The sequence below is a fragment of the Leishmania donovani genome, chromosome 27, assembly GCF_000227135.1.
Source record: "Leishmania donovani BPK282A1 complete genome, chromosome 27".
In the NCBI taxonomy this organism is placed as follows: Eukaryota; Euglenozoa; class Kinetoplastea; order Trypanosomatida; family Trypanosomatidae; genus Leishmania; species Leishmania donovani.
The window spans coordinates 255117-272610 of NC_018254.1; the positions used below are offsets into that span (position 1 = coordinate 255117).

The 17494-nt window shown below is 60.1% G+C and overlaps 3 protein-coding genes across 3 annotated transcripts; all 3 read left to right on the forward strand.

Moving 5' to 3' along the window:
• Positions 1 to 1084: 1084 nt before the first annotated feature.
• Positions 1085 to 2401, forward strand: LDBPK_270660 (hypothetical protein, conserved; the record flags this gene model as incomplete). The annotated part of the gene is made up of 1 exon (XM_003861874.1): positions 1085 to 2401. The coding sequence occupies one exon, from the start codon at positions 1085 to 1087 to the stop codon at positions 2399 to 2401; it is 1317 nt and encodes a 438-aa protein (XP_003861922.1).
• Positions 2402 to 3127: 726 nt separating this feature from the next.
• Positions 3128 to 3454, forward strand: LDBPK_270670 (glutaredoxin-like protein; the record flags this gene model as incomplete). Its single annotated transcript, XM_003861875.1, has 1 exon — positions 3128 to 3454. The coding sequence occupies one exon, from the start codon at positions 3128 to 3130 to the stop codon at positions 3452 to 3454; it is 327 nt and encodes a 108-aa protein (XP_003861923.1).
• Positions 3455 to 6904: 3450 nt separating this feature from the next.
• On the forward strand, positions 6905 to 16780 carry LDBPK_270680 (hypothetical protein, conserved; the record flags this gene model as incomplete). Its single annotated transcript, XM_003861876.1, has 1 exon — positions 6905 to 16780. The coding sequence occupies one exon, from the start codon at positions 6905 to 6907 to the stop codon at positions 16778 to 16780; it is 9876 nt and encodes a 3291-aa protein (XP_003861924.1).
• Positions 16781 to 17494: the final 714 nt, after the last annotated feature.

Below are 17494 nucleotides of genomic sequence, written 5' to 3' on the forward strand. Positions count from 1 at the left end.
TGAACTTGTCGAGGTATCCCGTTGTTTCGCTTTTCTCTCGTTCACGCTTGGAGGGCAGGCGGGTTGGCGCAGCGGAGTCGCCCTCTCTGTTGAGGCGACGGAGAGTTGTTTTTGCATGGAAAGGGGAAGGGGAAGGGGGAGAATGATGCGCCGCTCGTGCGTGCATGAGCGTGCGTGCGCCAAGCTTGCCGCTCGATGTGGTTGGCATTACGGCGTGCGCTTGTGTGCTGGGGTCGTCGATGCCGTGTCTTCACGTGGTGTCTTCGTATTTCTCTTCGGCTTCTTTGCGTGGGTTCCTCCCGTCATGTGCTGCGTGGATGAGCGCGTGCGTTTCTGCGCTACGTAGCTCTTGGTGGGGTTTTTCTTTTTTTGGGGGAGGGGGAGGTCCTCTTGTATAGGGGTGAGTGCGCGTGCAGTTGAGGGGGGCGCCTTACTCGTCGAATGCGGCGTTGCCGCGTGCCCAGTTGAATGAGCTTCTTTCTCTCGCCGGTTGCTCCTCACGTGCTTGCTCACTTACGGTCCTTCTCTCTAACACTTGTGAAGGGGAAAGGAGCCTCTGTGTATGTGTGTGTCGTGCATTTGGGCCTCGCTGGTCGGTGTTGCGGGCTCTTGCTTCTCGCAGGTATGTGTAACGGCGCGTGTCTGCCGTCCGCTCTGGCTGTGCGTACGAAACGTGTCCAGTGCACATCCTTTTTTTTTTTTGGATAGGGGGTGGTTGGAAGTAGGCGGCATCATCGCTCCGTCTTTGGCATTCCCATTGAAAAAATTGTGCTCCTCCTCCTCCATCATGATGTCCGTCTGCGCAAGCGTAGACGTGCGAGGTGGCGTCTTCGCTCTCTAAGAAAGAAGAGCACCGAGCACACAGGGGCAACGTGAACAACCAATAAGACAGCTGGATGAGCCTCTCACTCGACGCCCAAGGAAAAACGCTTCACACACACACACACACACACACACACACACATGGGTGAGGGTGGAGGCGGAGTAGCACAGAAACCAACGCAAAAAGAAAATCCATGACCACAGGTGCACAACGCGCAACGCAAGGAGTTGTCTGGCCTGCCTTGAGGAGGTCCATAGCGCTATGCTCGTTTGTTCATGTGCGCCCCGTTTTCGCCAAGCACGTTCCGGGCGCAGGTGTAGACCACGACGCAACCCCACTCTTCAGCAGTTTCGCTTCGATCTCGCCATTGAACACCGCCAATCAGGTGCATGTGTGTGTGCGTGTCTTTACGACCGTCACTGCACACGTGTATATGCCGTCCCTCTCTTCTTGCTCCGCCCCTCACGTGCGGTTCCGCCCTCGCTTCTCCCTTATTTTTTCTTGCATCTCTCCGTAGTAATGAGGGCGCACCTGCGCGAAGCCCTGCTTGCCTCACTGCAGCGCGATGTGGAGAAGCATCAGCGAGTTGCCCAGCGAAATGTGGCGCCGCCTGGCTTCGTACTCAAGGTCCATGGCGTGCAGCTGCAGTCAAGCGTTGCGGCGAAGGACCGCAAACGCCATCGCGACAGAGCCGACCACACGCCTCCGCAACTAAGTGAAAACACCATATCGAAAGGCGAGGCGTGGACTTCCCTCGTGCTGGCTACACTGTCATCAGTGCTGCAGCAACTCGAGAGCGACGCGCAGAAAAAGCAGAACGAGTCTGCAAATGAAAGCGCAGCTCCGTCGGCAGTCTCCGTGCTGAGGTCCGTTGCTAGAGTAGAGATGCGGCACTGCCGGCTGCAGGCACACCATCTCTGCGCCGACGACCGCGGCGCAACAGACAGCGTATCACTAGCTGACATTCTCCTTTCCCCTCAGCGATTATGGAACTCAGCAGCACACACAGCGCCATCGCCCGCATACGTGCGCCTTGTGACCCTGGACCTTGAGTGCAACGAGCTGGGAGATGCGGGAATGCGGCTACTGTGCAGCGGTCTTCTCGTGCATCTTCGTGGTCTTCGTCGTCTCCTGCTCGCATCGAACAACATCACCATAGACGGACTGCTCTTCTTGGTGGACTCTGCTCGATCACATGATGAGGGTCACCTGCCTCCGCACCTCGAGACGATCGGCCTCAGCAACAATCCACTGGGTACGCACGCACGCAGGACTGTACATAGCCAACCCACCGAGAACGCCTTCTGCGACGCGTTCCGCACGCTGGCCTTGCGTCTTTCCTCGACGCTTCGACGAGTGCACCTCAATCATGCTAGTCTAAGCACGCGTGAGGTTTCGTCTGTGCTGCAAGCGCTGTTTGAGTGCGTTGTCCAGCATTCAGGGCCGTGCGCGTTTGACATAGTCTACCTGCGAGAAAATGAGCGCGTCGACAAGGAGGAGGCGCTGCGCCTGCTACGCAGCAAGGTGGAGGACCTGGAAAAGCTCGACACCTTTTTGCGACGTCACGTGTCCATGTGAGAACCCAGCAGAGCTCCCCCCCCACTCGCTCACCCAAGTCGCGAGAGAAGTTTCTGTGCGCGCGTGTGCGGCGGTGGTGCAGCAGAACAGATGCGCGTCTCTTTCTCCCGCGAGCCTCAGAGTGCACCTTGTTTGTCTGCGATGTGGATCGCTTGACGGATGTTTTTGTGCCGGCACAGAGTAGAAGGGGAACCGTATTTTCGCGTGTGGGGGCGGAAGTGGGATGATCGACCTTCCCGCCCCGTCCACCGCCCGTCTTTTCCTCTCCCCCTCACCCCACTGTGTCTCATCTTCTGCGCACGGAGAGACGCGAACGGTACGCAAAAAAAAAATACGCGAGCTGCATTGCAAAGCAAAGGTTGCTCGATGAGTGGAACAACAGCGTGTGCGGGGCTTGTGACGTTGCTGTCGACGGTGCGCCCCGAACATGGTCTTGCCACTTGGCTGTTGTGTGTACCGTCTTTGCATGAGACTACGATAAGCATCTTTTTTTTTCTTGCACGCTTCTCGTGGCGCATCCCGTCGTGCATCAAGTTGCACAGGGTCCCCCTCATGCATCGCCTTTCCTTCCCTCTCTCTCCACACCCCTTTCGCCCTCTCCCTTGTGCCCTCGACACGCGTCGCATCTGTATCCAAGCTTTACCCAGCGACCCTCAGTCTTCATCGCCCTCGGCGCCCTCCGATTCGCCCACTATTTCCGTCTCGACGCTTTTTATCTTAACTTGTATGCTCTCCAGCCGTTTTCTCTATCGGCCCTCAACGATGCCCGCTACCGTCGCCGAGCTCATCCACCGACACAAAGTGGTGGTTTTCTCGTGGGTGCACTGCCCGTATTGCTCTCGCGCCAAGGAGATCCTCAAGTCGCTTGCGAAGGATATACAAGTTTACGAGTGCGACCAGATGGACAACGGCGAGGAACTTCGTGCGCAGATTCTGCAGGCGTACAATCACGACACAGTGCCGGCGATCTTCATCAACGGTGAGTTCATTGGCGGGTGCAGCGACTTGCAGGCCATTCAGAAGAGCGGCGAACTGGCTGCGAAGCTTGCGTAAAGTACGACGAGCGCTACCTGAAAGAGGAGTGGGCATGAGGTGAGCGTGCGCGTGAGCCCTGCAAGTCGTTTTATTATCTGTTTATACTTGCGTGTGTGTGTGTCTGAATATCGCACGTCGCAGTAAAAATTTCGCACGGTGTGGGGGAGTGGGCCGCCGGCACCCCGTCGACCACGTGTTTCTCTCCTGGTGTGCTTCCACTCACCGCGGGATGGTGACGCGAGAAAGAAGAGGTCGTTCAAAACTTTTCTTATCCTTGTACGGACTGGGCAAGTGGCCGCCGTCCAGAAAACGCTTCATGCCGTCTCCTGCGGGCCTAGGGACAGGGCCGCGATGTGTACGCTCTCATGATTCGAAAACTCACCCCCTCCTTGCCTGCATGACCTCTTGGGTTTATCCTCTCCTCTGCTCGCACAGCATGGCAGCTGCAATGCACACACACGCCCCTCTCGCTCCCCGCACTCTCTCTCCCCCCCCCCTCTCTTTCTGCAGACGATGCGCCGGCTCAACAGAACGAGTGTTTTAGGCTCATTGCTTCACCAGTCACCACCCCGACAGAGACCGCCACCGTTGTCAAGCATGTTGGGTGCACCGAGTCCGGCAGCAGGCGAATTCAGACGCCGTCTTGCACGGCTTCAGGGGGTGAAGGGCGGACTAGGCAGCAGAGGCACTAACGGGCCGAAGATCCTGGCAGCCCTCTCCGCGCCGAGGGGCAGCACCAGCCGCAACAACATCTGGAACTCGGAAGACAGGGCCGCCCGTCGGATGGTCTGGCGATCGGCCGTACAAGAGACGATAATGAGCTGCTCACAGGGGCGGAAGCTTGCCACGCGGGAAGACAACATGCCACGGAGCTGCCTTTTCCTCTGCTAGAGTGCATGCCAATGCAGCCGGGTCGACCGGATGATGTGCATATGTTGCGCACGACGAGAATGAGCGCAGCCAACACACCGTCTTCAGGACCTTTCCGGTGTAGACATGGAAAGAGCGATCCTTCGCTATCAAACTCCGGGGGGGGGGTCTCTCACACCCCCACGCAGGTGTGCCGGGCCGCGGCGCTCGGGCTAGAAGGCGCGTGGGTGCCGACAGTGGGGGAGGGAGGTTCAAGGCCACATTCCCACATCAGAAGGAAGTGTACCGAACGTGACGTGGCGAAGCGGAATCTGCGCGAGGATGCAGGAGGGAGAAAGCGAGTCGCTGGACAGCGCGCGACTCGCGGGAAGTACACGCTTCTTCTCTCTCTTTCCAGCTCCTGCGCGCGCAGCCGGCGGGGGGTCAGGTCTGAAAAGCTGCGACGACATCCCACCCGCCCAACCTGTGATCATCGCTCTCTATCGCTTTCACACGCCTCCCCGTTTTCAGTAGCGGCCTTGTACGCCACGATGCACATTCAGTATTCGCTATCGGCACCTGTATCTCTTCAGCTCCATCTGCTACACTCGGACAAAAAAAATCAGGCGCCGTAACTCCCTTTCTTCGACCTCCCGTCTTTCCCCCTATCGCTTCGCTCGTCTATGAGGCTCTACTGCACTCCTTGCGTATACGCATCTTGTTTGTGTCTTCTGTTTCGAGAGCTGACGCGCGTGGTGGTGTCTGGAGGAGAAAGGTCGAACGGAGTAGCGCACCTCTCTGCGGGAGATGCACTGCAGGGTTTGTTCAGCGGCGCTGCGGCAATCACCGAACTGACGTCTGCTTCCCTGTGTTGGTGCGCTCCAGCACGACACTTTTCCATAGTGTCTTCGGTGTTCTCTAACCGACAGCTGTTCCGACGGCGTTGTTTCCTCCTCAAAAGGCAAAGACCATACGGCCGCCACGCAAGCCTCCCACTATGAAAATGTGCTGCGGAGGTGGAAGAGGAGGAGAGGGGGGAGGTGGCATCATCCCCCCCCCGACCCGTCCATCGCGTGCCCAGGCCATAGAAACGCGGTTTTGCCAGCACGTGCCTCTCTTCCTCATTTCCCTTTGCCCTTCCTGCCTCCGTTTCTCTCCCTTGCTGCCGCCCTCCCTCCGCTTTACGATGTCCGCAAGCAACCACGGCTCTGCAGACCGGCGGATGAGAGTTGAGTGCTTGTCCACACAAAAAGTCAGTGTCTAAGTGTCACGTATTATAAAGTCGTAGATTCGTGTTGAGGTGCTCCTACCCAAGGTGTCTCGCCCCCGCCCCACCCATTCTTTCCTCATCTTAGGTCCTATTGTGCTGCGTGTGAGTCCCACATTCTCCATCTTCCACCTTTTTTAGAGTTTCCTGTTGGGTTCCTCGCGGAATCCCTCTTTATTGTCGCGTTCACGGCGCGAAGTAGCCTTGGTCGTCTGGGCCCCCTTGCCCCGTCCGTTTCTGTCGCTCACATACGTGGGCTTCCTCTTCCACGCCACCGCCACCCCATTTCTTTCTTACCCCATTCACTCTTCGCGTTCTCGCTGTGTGCGACGCTGTCCGGTGTACCCATTCTTTGCGAGGCGCGTGCATATATATATATATTTTTCTTCTCCTCCCGCTGCCGCTGCTTCTCCTCTTCACCGTCCCTTCTCTCCTCTCACCCCCTCTCGCTCTCCTTTGTTCGTCTGTGTTGTTTCTTTCTTCACCTCTATTGTTGCTCTCGAGAAATTTCGGACTCGAATGTATAGTGTCTCTGCTTGATGTACGATATACTGTTCTGCCGCGCGCCCCCTTTTCCAAGTCTGCACACCTGCGTGCGCTGGTTCTGGAACTGTCCTGTGCAGGGCTCCCTCCCTCTCTCTTTCTCTCTCCACTTCGGTTCTCGCCTGCTTCCGGTGTCGTATTTGGCGGCTGTTGTGCCGGTGGCGGCCGCTTCGTCCGTCCTGTGTGCTCCTTTCTTCTGGGCTCGTTTCTTTGTTGTTCTTTGTAGGCTCTGCCAACACACGGCACCGCTCACAAGGAGGACAGCCCCCTCACACACGCGCGGTTGTGGATCTCCTTGCATGTTCTCGCTGTGGTGGCGCAGCGTTGTCATAGTCGCACCCTCCCTCCCTCCGCCCTTGTCTCGTTGTGTCTAAGGGACAGACTGTCCTTCCTACGCTTGCATACATTATTCGATTTAGAGTACCGTACACCTGCCAGGTGGCGCAGTTCTCACGACCCCTTTGGCGTGCAACTCTGCCTGCTACCACAGCGCTCTGTCGGCGTCTCACGCGTAGAAAAGTATCGTCGTAACTGCCCCCCTCGCTGCCTGCTCACTTTCTCCCTCCTTTATTTGTGTGCTGAGGACAAGTGGCGCACGGACGTTGGGCGATCACACGCTATCTGTACTAAGTAGCACTTCGAGGCTTGCTGGCGGTGGCGCTACTGTGATATCGGGCTTGCACGACACCGAACCTGGCCCCGCTGCAAAGGCCCTCGCAGCGACAAGGGCAAGGCGCTGCTCCTTACCTATAGCAGAGCCACACGCACGGCAGCGCAAGTGAAGAGACTGGTGCGTGCACGGCGTCACAATGTACGAAGAAGCAGGCTATGCCGTTGTACAGCGGTACAGCCGATGGCAGAAGAAGAAGGTGCGCACCATCATCGTCAACGCCCATGCCAAGATCGCGTCGCAGAAGTCCATTGCTGGTGCCATCGCTCTTGCAAAGCCGTTTGATCGCATCGAGTTGACCGGTGGGGAGTACCATGAGTCCGTGGCTGTGCAGATGCCGCTGGAACTGGTCGCCTCGGAGGGCGAGGATCCGCACATCTTCTCTCGTTTATCCACCATCACGATCGCAACAAGTGGCATCGAGGTCTACATGGAGCGCATTATCGTCTCCTCTCGCAGTGGCAGCAAGCTCAACGCTGCCGTTGTCGCCGTCGCAGGCAACCCGATTCTCTTCCGCTGCCACTGCAGCTCCCTGGTCATCGGCGGCAACGCCGTAGCCCACGTCGACGAGTGCACTGTCAAGGAAAGTAGCAGCGGCGTCGGCATCGTTGTGCACGAGAGTGGCGGCGGTATCATCAAATCCTCCACGATCCGCAATCACCGCAACGTGTGTTTCGACATTGACACGCGGGGCGGGCTAGCGGTGACAGAGTGCACGATCGACAATAGCACCGGTGGCGATGCCATGAGCATCTCCGGCGCCGTCAGCTCCATCAGTCGTGACTCCGGCTTCTCGTCCACGTCGTGCAGCCAGGTCGAGGTGACGCACTGCCACTTTTCCATCTCCGACGACCCCAGCAGCGGTGCGTCTGGCGGGGTTTCCATGAGCTCTGTAGGGAGTGCCTGTGGCATCATCCTCACCCAAGGAGCCGCGCCGACCATCGCCTCGAACGAGTTCATTGAGGGCGAGATTGGCGTGCTGATGGAAGGCCCTGGCACGGCGCAGCTCAAAGGGAACGTGATCCGCTGCCAACGGCGCTGCGGCATCTTGGCCCTTGTGGAGGAGAGCTTTGGCTACGCCCCCAACCATCAGACGCTGCGTATCACGGGTGAAAACGTCATAGACCGCTGCCGCGTCGGCATCGACGCACAGTGCGCCATGAGCCGTGCCTCGTATATCCAGCAGCAGAATTCCGCCACCGCCATGACAGGAGCCGGATCTGGCGTTGGTGCCCCCGCCGAAGCCGGCCTTAACGTCAGCGCCATCGGCGGCAGCATGAGCGGGGCGGATCGTTTCTTGTCTGACGAACTGCCAAACCCGAAGCGGGCCTTTGCGTGGACACCGGTCCAAGGCAGCACATCGTCGCCATCCTCGTGTGACGCGGCCTGCTTCCTACCCTCTACCTCGCCGACGACCCCGCTTGTATGCATTGAGAGCAAGTGGTGCTCGCTGGACCAGCTCAGGGCCAATCTCCAGCAGCTCGTGACCATGACACTGCAGGCCAACCCCACATGCCTGCAGCCGGCTTTCGAGATCGGCACCAGCACCGCCTCGATCGTGAATGAGGGGCTCGACGCCACCTCTGCGAACCCGTTCGCCGGCATCTTGAACGACATGCTGGGCACGCAACTCAGCCACCGAAAGGACACCCCAGCATCGCAGCGCGAAGTGCTGCGGCTGCGCGGGAACAAGGGCATCGACATCATCAACACAAAGTTCTCCAACTGCGATATCTGCGCCATTCGCTTCGGCCGCCAAGGGTACGGACTGGTCGAGGACTGCGTGTTTGAGGATTGTGGAACATACGCGATCGTCGTGGATTGCGCAGCGCACCCGCTCATCACCGGCTGCCGCTTCCTGCGCTCTCGCGGGGCCAGCATCCTGGTGAGCAACTTTGCGAATCCGCTCATCATCGGCAACGAGGTGGCGAGCGGGAAGCGAGACGGCATTCAGCTTGCCAGCATGAGCCGCGGTTTGATTATCGGCAACATCATCGCCACTCACGTTGGAGCCGGCATCCGCGTCGACAAATACAGCCAGCCCCTCATCTGCGCCAACGCCATCTCGCAGAACCGCAAAGGTGGCATCGCTGTCGCCGAAGGTAGCAAGCCGACGATTCTGCTCAACAAACTTGCAGCGAACCTGTACGCACAGGTGAACTGCACCGAAGGCGCCGACGCCTTCATCTCGCATAACCGCATCACCGCCTCCACAGACACCGGCATCCGCATCGACTCGTGCAGCCGCTGCACTGTCCTTTCCAACACCATCAGCTTCAACGGCGACGGCATCCTCGTCGAGCTGGACGCCGACCCTTACGTTGAGGACAACGACATCACAGACAACACGTGCGCAGGAGTGCGCGCGTGCAACAACGCGCTAGGCGTGTTCGTGGGGAACCGCATCCGCAAAAACGCGGGGCCGAACGTGCTCTTGACGGAGGGCGCCTCCTCGGTGTTTCGAGCTAATCGCATCGAGAATAGCTCACAAGGAGGCGTGGTCGTGTGCAACGAGGGGCACGGCTTCTTCGAGCGCAACACCATCGCAACGAACGCGACCGCTAATGTGCTGGTGGCGGGTGCGTATTCGGAGCCGGAGTTTCTGCGCAACGTCATCTCCAGCTCGCGCTCTGGCTGCGGCATCGTCTGCGGGCGCAGCGCCGGTGGCAGCTTCCTGCGCAACAGCATTCACGGAAACTACCAGTGCGGTGTGTTCATCCTGGAGGGGTCGAATCCGACGTTTCGGGGCAACAATATCGCACGCGAGGCTGTCGGCGTACTCGTGTCGGACGGCGGCAAGGGATTGTTCACACAGAATATCATCGAGGACTGCTACGGCAGCGGCGTGCTGGCACAGCGGCAGGCGGACCCGGTCTTTTCACAGAACAGGGTGACGCGCTCTCAGATGAGCGGGCTGCATATCGCCCCGGACAGCGCCGGCCTGTTTGAGCGGAATGAAGTGACGCGGAACGACATTGGGGTGCAGTTCGGCTCATCGATGGACTCCGCAGTCATTCAGATTCACTCTGCGTATCTTGATGACGCCGACACGAGCAACAAGGACTTGTCGGCGTCGTTGCAGCGCAAGGCATCACGTACAGCACAGCACCGCTCTAGCGTGTTCGCGACCAACACGGATGCGAGTGTGCTGCGCAGCCTTGCGAGCGCGTCGCTGCAGCGGAGTGCGAGCGTGGTTCGGCTGCCGACAAGCGTCGTTCGCGGCAACATCATCACCGCCAACCTACGAGGTGGTGTTTTGTTGGATGCCTTTCCTAACGGCACGTTGGAGGAGAACGACATCTTCCAGAACAACGCGTACGGCGTCCGTGGCGACGCCACGTACGGTGCAGCGCGTGCGCTGGCGATTTTGACGACCACGCTTGGTGTCGCAGACCGTACCTCTGTTATACGGCCGCGATCCTTGCAGCAGCAGCAGCAGCAGTCCTCCTTTGAGCAGCTGCAAACATTAATGCTGATTCGCGCAAACAATATCTACGGCCACGACGAGGCGAACATCTTCCTTGATCACTTCGACGGCGATAAGCACGAGACGGCCATCACCGAGAACACCATCTACGGGGCCCCGTACGGCGTGTGCGTGGCGAACAACTCCACGGTTTACTCGATGAGCAAGAACGAGGTTCACACATGCATGGACGGTTTCGCCTTTGCAAGCGGCGGCCACGGCTGCTACACGGCGAACCACATCCGCGACTGCACCTACTCGGGTGTCTACATCTCCGACAAGGCCTACCCTGACTTCACGGACGCCAACCGCATCGAGAAATGCGGCTTCAGCGGCGTCCTGGTGGACGTGAACGGCCAAGGCGTGTTTCTCAACAACACCATCTGTCACTGTGCCACGGGCGTCGTCGTATTCTGCGGCCCCACCACGCCGTTTCACGTGTCCTATGAGGAGGTCATTCATGCGCGCATCCTCTCCTCCACGCCGACGTTCACGGCGAACACGATCGAAGAAAATGAACTTCATGGCGTGCTGCTGATCAGCGTCATTTCGGGATGTCCGCTGCGCTCGCCTCTACTTCTGTCCTGCAGCGACGCTGGCGGGAAGTCTGCCGAAGTTCTTCCGGCAGACAGCTCAACTGACGAGCCGCTGCACGACGAGCCCGCACCCTACTCCTGTGCGGTCGGCGGGACCGTGACGGCGCGAGGCAATCGACTCTGCGCCACCTTCGAGAAAAATATTATTCGACGCAATCGCATGATGGGCGTTTACCATGACCGCTTTGAGCACTGGGACCTCTCGGCGCTCGAGAAGACGCACGCGGAGACGAAGCCGTCCGCCGGCAACCCAGTGAAGAACGCGCACGGCGGGTACGAGATTCTGCTTGGCACGTCGCAAATCCTCGACAACGACGAGCACCAACGGCAGCGTCAGCTGAAGCAGGTGAGTCTTATCGAGAACATCATCACAGAGTGCAGCGTCGGCGTCGGTGCCGGGTACGGGTGCCATCCGTATCTTCAGCGCAACAAGATCCATCACAACACTTTCTTCGGCCTCCTCCTGCGCTTCGGCTCAGCTGTCTCGGCTTACGCGAATGACATCTGCGACAACGGCCTGGCTGGCGTGTACGCGGCGATCGGGGCGAAGGGGTACATTGCGAAAGGTATCATCGAGTCAAACAACGGCTGGTGTCGGCCGGAGGCGAGTCCGCACACGCCGCGCAGCTTCGACGACTGCACCTTTTCAAAGTCGTTTTTCACGCAGGCGATGGTGGGCACTGTGGAGGAGAAGGTGCGCGCCACCGCCGTCACGGCAGGTAGGACACTTCGCGCGTGCTGCCGCGCGTACGAGCAGATGACTCGCCTTGCCGAGGTCCACGTCTTCACCATGACGGACGCCCTCCGCTACCTCGCCGAGCTGGTCGCAGCCTCTTCGGGTGGCTTGACGCTCGCCAGCGGCTGTGCGCCGTCGTCGCTCTTTGAAGTGGTCGAAGATGCCTCGTCTAGCGCGAAGGGCGCGGCAGCGTCAGGTAGGCGGTGGCTCGGTGGTGTGGCGTTGGCCGATTACGCGGACGTATCCACGGCCGACGGCGGCATCGGGGTGTGGGTGCAGGCGGGAAGTCGGGTGACGATTCAGGGCAACAGAATCGGCAAGCACCAGAACAGCGGTGTGTTGATCACAAAAGGCGTACTGCAGCACCATTCGGTCCTGCACAAATCGTTCAACATGGAGGAAGGCAGTAAAGGGAACAAGAAACTCGAGATGGTGGCCTCCCTACCTGGCCGTGCGAAGTCGATGAAGACGACGGCGAGCAGCGCGACGGTGGACATCTTTGCCGGGCAACGTGAAGCACCGCCTCTTGCCTGCGCGGAGCCCGGTGCCCTCTTCACGACACAGATGCTCTACGCAACGGGAATTTTGGCGGCCGTGCAGGTGGCTGCATCCACTACCTTCGAGAGCCTTGACGCCGACTTTGCGTCCTTCTTGCACCACAGCCTCTCCCTCTCCTCGTCGAATGGACTCGAGGCCGAGGAGAAGAGGCAGCGCGTGGACTCTCTCCACCACGTCCACATCGCAGACAACGTCATTAGCAGCAACAGGGACGGGCTGCACGTCGAGGTGTTTCACCGCCTACAGGCGTGTGCCACGCCCAGCGCGGCCACGGCTGCTGCGGCTTCAATCAGCCGCATCAAGCCGCACTCCGGTGGTGGGGCAAACAGCACGATTGATCTGATGCCGCACGCTCCCACAGAAGCACACGCGCTACCGCGGTTTCAGCGCGCACGTACGCCAAAGTTCTCCGCGGCACCGACGGCCTTTGCGAACGACACAGCTTCGGAGGCGGCGGCGACGAGTGCCCTCCGCGCCTCGTCGCACGACATTGACGTGATGGAGTGCGCCTACAGTACCTCCGACTTCACGATCGTGGTGGAGGGGAACACCGTGACACAGAATCGTCGCTACGGCGTGTACGCGGTGCACGTGGCGAACGTGCACTGCGAGCGCTGGCTCTCGGGGCGTAGCGTGCTGAACGAGACCATCGCATCTCAGTACGACAGCATTCGCTCCAAGCTGGTCCTGGGGCAGGAGACGACACGAGTGAGTGTGACGCTGCCGTTTGAGTTGCATGCGCTCCAGCAAAAGGTAGGCCACGCCCTGTTCCGGAAGAACGACCTCTTCCGCAACCAGCACATGCAAGTCTGCGTGACGTCACGGTACGTTGCCCTGACGCAAGACGGCGACCGAACGCTGCTGCAGCTGGACACGACGACCCCCCTGTCGGGGTCCAACTACGCCTCGCAGGTGCTCGTCGGGGTCCCCGTGATGGCGAGTCTACTCCAGTTGCCGCCGCCTGGGTTGCTGCTATGGGATGAGAACAAGGTACGCGACGCGAAGAGCGGGGTGCTGCTTTGCGGCTACCTCGGACCGCACAGCGTCCGCTTTCAACGCAACACCTTCGCGAACATCGCCAGCGACGCCCTCTGTGTGCAGGGACATCTAGCGTGTGCGACAGTGGGGAAGGGGAACGTCTTTGAGCGCAATGGTGTCGGGCTCCGCCTGGCGCAGCAGCAACGGATTCGCCTCGTGACGTCTCCGGCAACGGTGCTGAGCCACCTGCGAACGCGCGTCTTTCATAACACCTTCAGAGAAGCCAATGGCTCGTCGATTTTGCTGGAGTGCGTCGGTGAGGAGGCGCCGCTGGTGTACCAAAACGAGTTCAGTCGGCACACGGCGGGCACGGCGGCGCTGTACTTGCGAAGTGAAAGGGCCGGCGGAGCGGCGGTGGTGCAGGGCAACGTCTTTTCGGAGAACTACATCCCCGTCTTTCTGGTTGGTGGAAGCGAGTCTGGGGTAGAGGGCCCGCTCCACGCCTCCCCCATCACCCTCGTCGAGAATCGGTTCACGTGCAACTACGTCGGCGCCATCGCCTGCAGCGGCGCTGCCCCGACACTCGAGCGGAACATCTTCGAAAAAAACGCCCGGGCAGGCCTGGAGGTGGTGGGGAGCGGCACCCGACCGCAGCTCCGCCACTGCGTTTTCCGCGAGCACAGGCGGGCCGGCGACGGAGGGGATTTGACGATGCCCTGCCCAAATCAAGGGACGCTCCAGCTCGAGTGCCGCAACTTCTCCTTGAAGCTGCTGCCCGAGAACGCTCGCGTGCTCACTGCCACGAGTCAGGCACGGCTACCGGCTGGCTTGCTCATCGGTCCATTGACCGAGCCGGTGGTGGACGCGTGCGGTTTCATCAATAATGACATCGGCGTGGACGCCGTGCGGGATGCTGCGAGTCCGGCCATTGCGTTGGCAGGACCGAAAGCGCACTTCAAAGGATGCCTATTCACGCAGCACCAGGTCTGCGGTGTGCTGGTGCGCGGTTTCCACGGTGCAGCCGACGGCAGCGGAGGCGGAGGCAGGGGAGTGGACGAGAGAGGCGGTGGCGCCGCCAAAGGGACTACCGAAGGCCGAAAGCCGACCGACGGTGCCGTCGATGTCAGCAGTGCACTCAGCATGGCGGGCACGACAGTTTTTGAGCGGTGCGTGTTCACGAATAACGCCACGGCCAACGGCGGTGGCGACGTGGTGGCGATGGAGGACGGCTGCGCAACGTTTCGCGAGAACGTCTTCTGCGGAGCCGTCGTGGGAAAGACGGGTGGTGTAGCCTGCTTCACGCAGAACAGCTTCATCGCCTTGTCAGATGGCGATGCCGCTACCCTTAGGGGGGCGGCGCACGACTCGTCGCCCTGCTCAGGCGCTGCCAACGGCGCCGCTGCTGCGGTCGTCATTCAGGAGGGTGGTCGCATTGTAGCCGGCCAAAATACAATCGTGCATCGCAAAGTCGGTGTGCAGTGCCTGCCTGGCGCGGAGGGCGTTGTGACAGACAACCGCATTGTGCAATGCGTGACGGGATTGGTGCTCGCGCCCTTCAACCGCACAGACGTAAACAAGAACCGGGTGCTCGACAGCGTGGATTGTGGCGCCGTCGCCTACGGCGGTCGAATGGAAGACAATAAGATCATCAAGGCCCCTACGGGGATCCTGGTGCAGCACTCCTCCGTCTACAAGGGCATCAATGCAGTCCCATCGCACAAGCGCGACGCGCTGGGGTTCCTCTGCATTGGTAACAGAATCGTCGACTGCGCCAAGAATGGCCTCCTCATCACCACCGCCGGCGTCTTCGACGGCAACAGCGTGTCGCGCTGCAAGAGCGGCATCCACATCGCCTCGCCTCTCAACGGTGGGCCCGCCGGCTCGTGCCCGGTGATCAAAAACTGCAGTGTCTATGACAACGGCGTGGGGGTCTGCATGGAACACGAGTCTGAGTCGGCGGTGCGGGACAACGACATCTTTGATAATGAGACGGTGGGCTTGCTCGTCGCCGCAACGGCGACAGGGACTCTGCAGGACAACCACATCTCCTCCCCCGTCGACCAGGGCGCGGTGGAGATGGCGGTGGAGTCGCGGTTGAAGTCGTTCGGCAACGTCATCCGAAACCAGTTCTCGCCGGCCTTCCAGCGCGGCACACGAGCGAGCCGCGCAAAGGACTACCAACTTGAGCAGGCAGACCTCGATCGGGAGCTGCGAGACCTGGACGGCACTGTCGAGCAGGCGCATCACAGCATGGAGGCTGTCTCAAGCGGCTTGTGGTCGCTTCAGCAGGAACTCATCAGCATGCACTCGAGATCCATCGCGAACTTCGCGGCATTGATGGCAGGGCCGGCAGGAAGCGCACTGCGCGTTGCCAGCGCGCGGGCTGGCACGACGACGGCTGCCGCTTTCTCCGACAAGAAAGATGATCGCCCCACTCCGGGTAAGCAGTCGATCAGCAATGCTAAGAGCACTTTAGAGAGCGGGAGCAGCGTCACCGGTGCCGCGGCATCGCGCAAGCGCTCCTTAGGCTCGGTTGGGCGATGGACCACTGGTGCCGGCACCAGCCGCGTCCCTGCCGTTTCGATGGGTATACGCAAGCAGTCTAAGGCGGGATTGTCTACGAAGGCCGACCCCGGCGGAAAGGCCACGCGTAGCGCCGCTTCGGCGGACCCAATGAAGGTTCTCGTCCACGTTTTCACTAGCGCCGCGACGAGTTCAGGCGCGGACGCGGTTGGTCAGGCAATCACTGGCGTACTTGCCAAGGCGCCTCTCTCCAAGTACAACTTTATTTCCACCGTCTCCACCTCGACGTCACAGCTGCTGCGACTGCTCGGTGGCCCCCACCCCATGCAGCCGTTTCTCTGCGTGGTCGTCGTCGACGCAAACTTTGGCCACTTTAGCCCGTCAGACCACGACGCGCTGCAGCAGCTGCACAAGAGCGCTTGCGTTGACCGTCTCACCACGCACCGGGGAGCGACCGAGGCTGCCGGCAGAGACTCTCAGGAGGTGTCGAGCCTCTTTTACACTGTTCTACCCGGCAGTTTCTGCAAGAAGGACGAGGCAAGCCCGAGTGGGGACGGTGTCATGAGCATGGAGGCTTATGCGGCAGCCCATCATCCGTTCACCTACACCGCCTCCGTAGAAGAGGTGCTTGACGTCCTACATGACCGAATCAGCCAGGACATGAATGCATCCACCGCATCAGCAGCAAACTGCCTTTCGCGAAGCATCACCCTGCAGGACGTCCAAGTCTCTGTCACGGAAAGCACGGTGGGCAACCCCCCGATCGATGACGACGGCAGTCGTAGCCGCAGTGCGTCTGTAAGTGGCGGGTGCTCTGCCCTCACGTGTGAGAGCCGCAGCGGGTCCACTTTCCTCACAGTCGAGCACGTGAGCTCCCTTTTCTCGAAGCTTACACCCGAGGCTCTCGGCTTAGAACCCTCGAAGGACTCGCGAAACATGAAGAGGCAGAAGTCGTCGGTGGTACTCAGTGTCCACGAGGAGGGCGACATCGGTGAACTCGATCATACGAAACGAAGCGGAGGGGGATCAGTGCACCACCGAAGAGGATCCACTGCCTCCAAGTCCGCTGGCCAAGGCGCGCCGGCTGGCCGTCGCCGATCCTCCGTCGTCAGTTCGAGGAGCGGGCGCCGCACCTCAGTGGCTTCAAAAAAGAGCTGAACACGACATGGTGGCGCTGTGCCCGCCGGGCGGATCAAAGACGAAACGCATGTTTGGTTGGGCTGTTTCCTACCTCGTCTCCCGCTCTTCCTGCGAGTGTTGGTGCGGATAGATTCATGAACGCAACCGTGGCGCCGACGGCCGCCCGTGCACTCTTTGTTGTCCCCCCTCCCATTATGTCGCGTATGTGTCTGCCCTCTGCCGTTTACACAATTCCTGCTGTCCGCGCATGCGTGTATGTGTGGCTGTGTTTTGTAGGCTGTAATGAGAGCCTCTCGTCACCCCGCCCCTGAGTTGCCCATCATCGGCGCTGAGTCAAATTTGTCTGAACGTCCCTCCTCCCCTAACCTGCCGCACTCATACTTTTCCTCGGTGCCCAATCCTCGTTGTTGCGAGTGATAAGGCAGAGGGAGAGGGGCTCGGCGCCGGGGAGAGGGTGCGATGCACGCACTGACTGCCCATCTCTCCAAGAATAGAAAGAATAACAGCATCGAAAAGAGTCTCTCTTCTCATGATCACGGACGTAGTCGGTGCTGGTGCGCGCCTCGGTGCGGCTTCAGCTGTACGTGGTCGCGAAGCGCGCAAAGCAGCAGCGACTGCGCGCTTTTGGCCGCATGCTGCAGCCTTCAAGGTAACCACGGCAAGTCTGTGGCATCCTCTTCCCCGCACCCACCTTGGCGAGCTCCTTTGGTATCGGTCGCAAATGTCGTGCTG